This window comes from Numida meleagris, chromosome 6, assembly GCF_002078875.1.
Source record: "Numida meleagris isolate 19003 breed g44 Domestic line chromosome 6, NumMel1.0, whole genome shotgun sequence".
NCBI lineage: Eukaryota > Metazoa > Chordata > Aves > Galliformes > Numididae > Numida > Numida meleagris.
Genome location: NC_034414.1, coordinates 23965536 through 23969522, shown reverse-complemented (window position 1 = coordinate 23969522; position 3987 = coordinate 23965536). Strand labels below are relative to the sequence as shown.

The 3987-nt window shown below is 55.8% G+C and overlaps 2 protein-coding genes across 3 annotated transcripts in view; one reads left to right on the top strand and one right to left on the bottom strand.

Annotated features, from left to right (window-relative positions):
• Positions 446-3987, top strand: part of ATG13 (autophagy related 13) — a 25584-nt gene continuing 22042 nt past the window's right edge. The window contains exon 1 of the mRNA XM_021401427.1: positions 446-470. The gene's annotated coding sequence lies outside the window, so the exon portion shown is untranslated. The remainder of the gene's footprint in view (positions 471-3987) is intronic.
• The window catches only part of HARBI1 (harbinger transposase derived 1), a 21226-nt gene continuing 17864 nt past the window's right edge, over positions 626-3987 (bottom strand). Inside the window, exons 1-3 of one of the 2 annotated variants that reach the window (XM_021401428.1) lie at positions 3890-3968; positions 3014-3741; positions 626-1427 (exon numbers count right to left, since the gene is read on the bottom strand). In XM_021401428.1, coding sequence (XP_021257103.1) covers positions 1051-1427; positions 3014-3683 — 1047 coding nt within the window. In that variant the 5' untranslated portion in view covers positions 3684-3741; positions 3890-3968 and the 3' untranslated portion in view covers positions 626-1050. Of the gene's footprint in view, positions 1428-3013; positions 3742-3889; positions 3969-3987 lie in introns of those variants that run through there. The other variant, XM_021401429.1, reaches the window with a different exon arrangement.

The following is a 3987-nucleotide window of genomic DNA, read 5'->3' as shown; positions in this document are numbered from 1 at the left end:
GGGCAGGAGCGGCCCCCAGAGCTCGGTCGCCTCCGCCGCCGCTCCGAGCTCCGGCCAGGCCAGGCAGCCGAACGCCGAGCCGGGGCCGAGGAGCGGCGCCGAAAGGCGGCCAGGCCCGAGCAGCCGAAGCTAGAACGGCGGCAGGCAGCACCAACCGAGCGCCGAGCTCCTCCAACGGGGCTCTCCCCCGCGGCCGCCAGGGGGCTGCATAGAGGCGAGGCGGGACGGGACGGGACGGGACGGGACGGGACGAGTGGGGCCGCCCCTAACGGGGCCCCGCAGCCGTGGCTGCGCGCCCCTCGCGGGGGGGGCTGCTGGGGCTGCGGCCGCGCGCCTTCGTCTGCATCCCGCCCTCAGAAACGCGCCCCGCGCCTCACCCCTCGCACAGCTAAGTGACAGCCAGCCAGCGCTTAACGCCTCCTCCAGTCTGTCTGGAAGGAAGAAATGTCCATCCCTTCCTGCCCCTCCAGGTATGTACCAATTCCACTGCAAACCCAGCGCATGCCGACGCCACTGCCAGCGTTCAGTGGAACCGCTGGGCCCTGAGGTGGGCACGGCTGCAGGCTGGCGTTTAGCAGGAATTCACACCTGCAAACCAGAGAGAAATCTCCGCGCACCTCTCCACTTATGAAATCAGACATGGCCCCACAGGGAGGTTTAATGTGTGTGCAATACTGTTTAAAAATCAATTGTAAGTGGTTTGGGTTACAAAGTGGCATAGAACTGTTGCTTTGTAAAATAGTGCGAGGCTTACAGATTTGTCATAGTTATTGCCACAGTTTTCCACGTTTCTCCAGCAATCTCACTTTACAGTCATTGTCCTCTAAATTAGGAGAAAGGGATGTCTATAAGAATCACAACAGCAACAATTTAGCAATTAATAACACCTACAAGGAGACGAAGAGAAGTTCTGAATACCCCCTGAAATGAATAGAATTTCTCTTCATCTTACATCCCTTAGTCTTGACCAGCTTAAGAGGAGGAGGCATGTTGCTCTCTGTATCTTCTCCAGGGAACAGCGAGAAGCCCTCCCCTCCTGCTGCCACAGCGCTAGCTAAAATGAGTGAGCAGCAGCTCTTGACGAATACGACAGGCTTCAGAGTCCATTGACTCCATTTGCTCATACTCCTCCTCCGGTGGCTCCACGTGCCCCGCGGCTGGGGCAGACCACACATCCAGCCCATGCTGCAGGGAGATGTTGTGAAGCACACAGCAGGCCAGAATGATGTGGCTGGATTTCTCGGGGGAGTACTGCAGGGTGCCTTTGGACCCATCCAGGCAGCGGAATCGCGATCGGATGGTTCTGAATGTCCGCTCAATGATGTTGTGCGTGGCAGAGTGCGCCATGTTGTAGCGGTATTCTGCAGGTGTCTCAGGGATGTGCAGGGGGGTCATCAGCCAGGTGCGGAGAAAGAAGGAGCTGTCACCTATCGGCAGGGAAAGGAAGGGGCACAGGTTACAGACCTACAGTTCACCACCAGTTCCAGATCTTTGCCCCCGGTTTTCTAGTAGCGTAGATACAGAATAACGTATTTCTCTGGCTAAAATAGAAAATGTGAAGGAGCAGCAATAACTTTGGTTTACAAGTGGGACAAATAATAATAAAGACATTCTAGTTTACACAGGGAAGTCTTGGAAGAACATGGCGTGGCTGTTAGAGATCCCTTTAATACATAACACAGTAAAAGTACGACAGCTGGACTAAGATCATAGAATTGGTGGCAGATAAAGAATTGGTTGAATGGTCACAGCCAGAGGGTTGTTGTCAATGGGTCTACGTCCAGGTAGAGGCCAGTCACAAGTGGTGTCCCCCCAGGTGTCCATCTTGAGACCAGTGCTCTTCAGCACCTTTATCAATCACATAGACAGTGGGATCAAGTGTACGTGTAGCAAGTTCGCTGATGACACCAAGCTGAGTGGTGCCATTGACACAACAGGAGGAAGGGACACTATTCAGATGGACCTGGGCAGCCTTGAAAAGTGGGCACATGAAAACCTCATCAGGTTTAACATGGCCAAGTGCAATCCCAGATATGTGTACAGGCTGAGAGAAGAGCTCGTTGAGAGCAGCCCTTCCAAGAAGGACTTGGGGGTCCTGATGGACAAAAAGCTGGACATGAACCAGCAGTGTGCTCTTGCAGCCTGGAAGGCCAACTGTATCCTGGGCTGCATCAAAAGAGGGGTGGCCAGCAGGGAGAGGGGGTGACTGTCCCCCTCTGCTCTGCCCTTGTGAGACCCCATCTGGAGTACTGTGTCCAAGCCTGGGGCCTCCAGTGCAGGGGAGGGTGTGGAACTGTTGGAGTGGGTCCAGAGGGGTCCATGAAGGTGATCAAAGGGCTGGAGCATCTCTCCTACGGAGAAAAGCTGAGGCAGCTGGGCTTGTTTAGCTTGGAGAAGAGAAGACTCTGGGGAGACCTCATTATGGCCTTCTAGTGCTTGAAAGGAGCTTTTTAAGGAGGGAGAACAACTTTTTATATGGTTTGATAGTGATAAGACAAGGAGGAATGGCTTTAAAACTAAAAGAGGGAAGATTTATGTTAGCTGTTAGGAAGAAATGTTTTACCCGGAGGGATGTGAGGCACTGGCACAGCTGCCCAGAGAAGCTGTGGATGCTCCATTCCTGGAGGTGTTCAAGGCCAGGTTGGATGGGGCCCTGGGCAGCCTCATCTGGTGGGTGGCAGCACTGCCGTGGCAGGTGGTTGGAACTGGATCAGCTTTAAGCTTCCCTCCAATTTAAGCCATTTTATGATTCTATGAATTTAAAATTGCATAATTCAGCTTTGGTAGGTGTAGAATACTGAAATATGAATGAATGAAATGAATATACAGTAATCAGAGTAAATAAAACAGATTGGAAGTTACTGTTAGGGATTTCCAAGAGGATAGTCCAAACTGAATCTCAAGCCTCAAGGAATTTACAAGGCAGCAATAAGAAGTAGGCACACCACCTGTACCAAGAGGCTCCAAACTCCACGAGGAGCCAACAGAAAGCAATGACGAAGAACTGACTTACCCAACAGCCAGCCATCCTTGTGCAGCTTGGTTTCAAACTGGCTGGCAAGGGCTGCCTGCTGCAGCACAGTGCAGTCGGGCATGCTGCCGGGCCAGTGCGTCTCAGCGCTCAGCAGGGCCCCCTTGGCATCGCACACCATCAGGCAGTTCAGAGAGTGGAGGCCCTTCCGGTTCACGTAGGACAGGTCCTCGGCGTTGGGTGCTTTGATCGCCACGTGGGTGCAGTCCACCACACCCAGCACACCCGGCATGCCCGCCAGAGCATAGAAGTCGTCCTTCAGGCTCTGCACCGCCGCTTCGTCCTCAGGAAAGTGAATAAACTGGGGAGCTCTTTCCACCAGCGCCTCGGTGACGTTGGCAACGCAGCGGCTCATGGAGGCTTGGCTGATGCCAATAGCATCCCCCATGCGTGTCTGGAAGGAGCCGGAGGTGTAGAAGCCCAAGGCAGCCAGTACCTGGGTCTCGGGGCTGATGGCTCGGGAGCGCTGCGTGGGGCGGGACAGGCTGGCTCCCAGCAGGTCCACCAGGTAGCAGATGAACTGCCGGGGGAAGCCGTAGGTGGACACCAGGTACTCATCCGTGACGTCCTCCAGCTTGAAGCGGTCCAGCGTGCGGTGCCCGCGGCCGTACAGCAAGAGGTCGCAGTCCAGCACCGCGACGGGTACAGCCATGGCGACGGGCCGAGGGCTCCCGGGGGCCGCGTCACACCGCCCGTTCCAGTGCCTGCACCTGCACGGGGCAAACGGGAGGGAGGCTCAGCACAGCTTGTAACGACCAGCCTTCCGGACTCCGTCCCCATTTTCCTTTTATTCGGCAACTCTTTTTATTCCTCGTTTTTTTAGAAGCCCCAGGACCCCGAGAAGAACCCAGCCCTTACCGGCCTGGGGCGGCTCCCAGCCGCCGGGAAGCCCGGGGCAGCGCAGGGCCCGGCCCAGAGGCGCCGCCGCCGCCGCCGCGCGGCGATTTGGGGCTTTT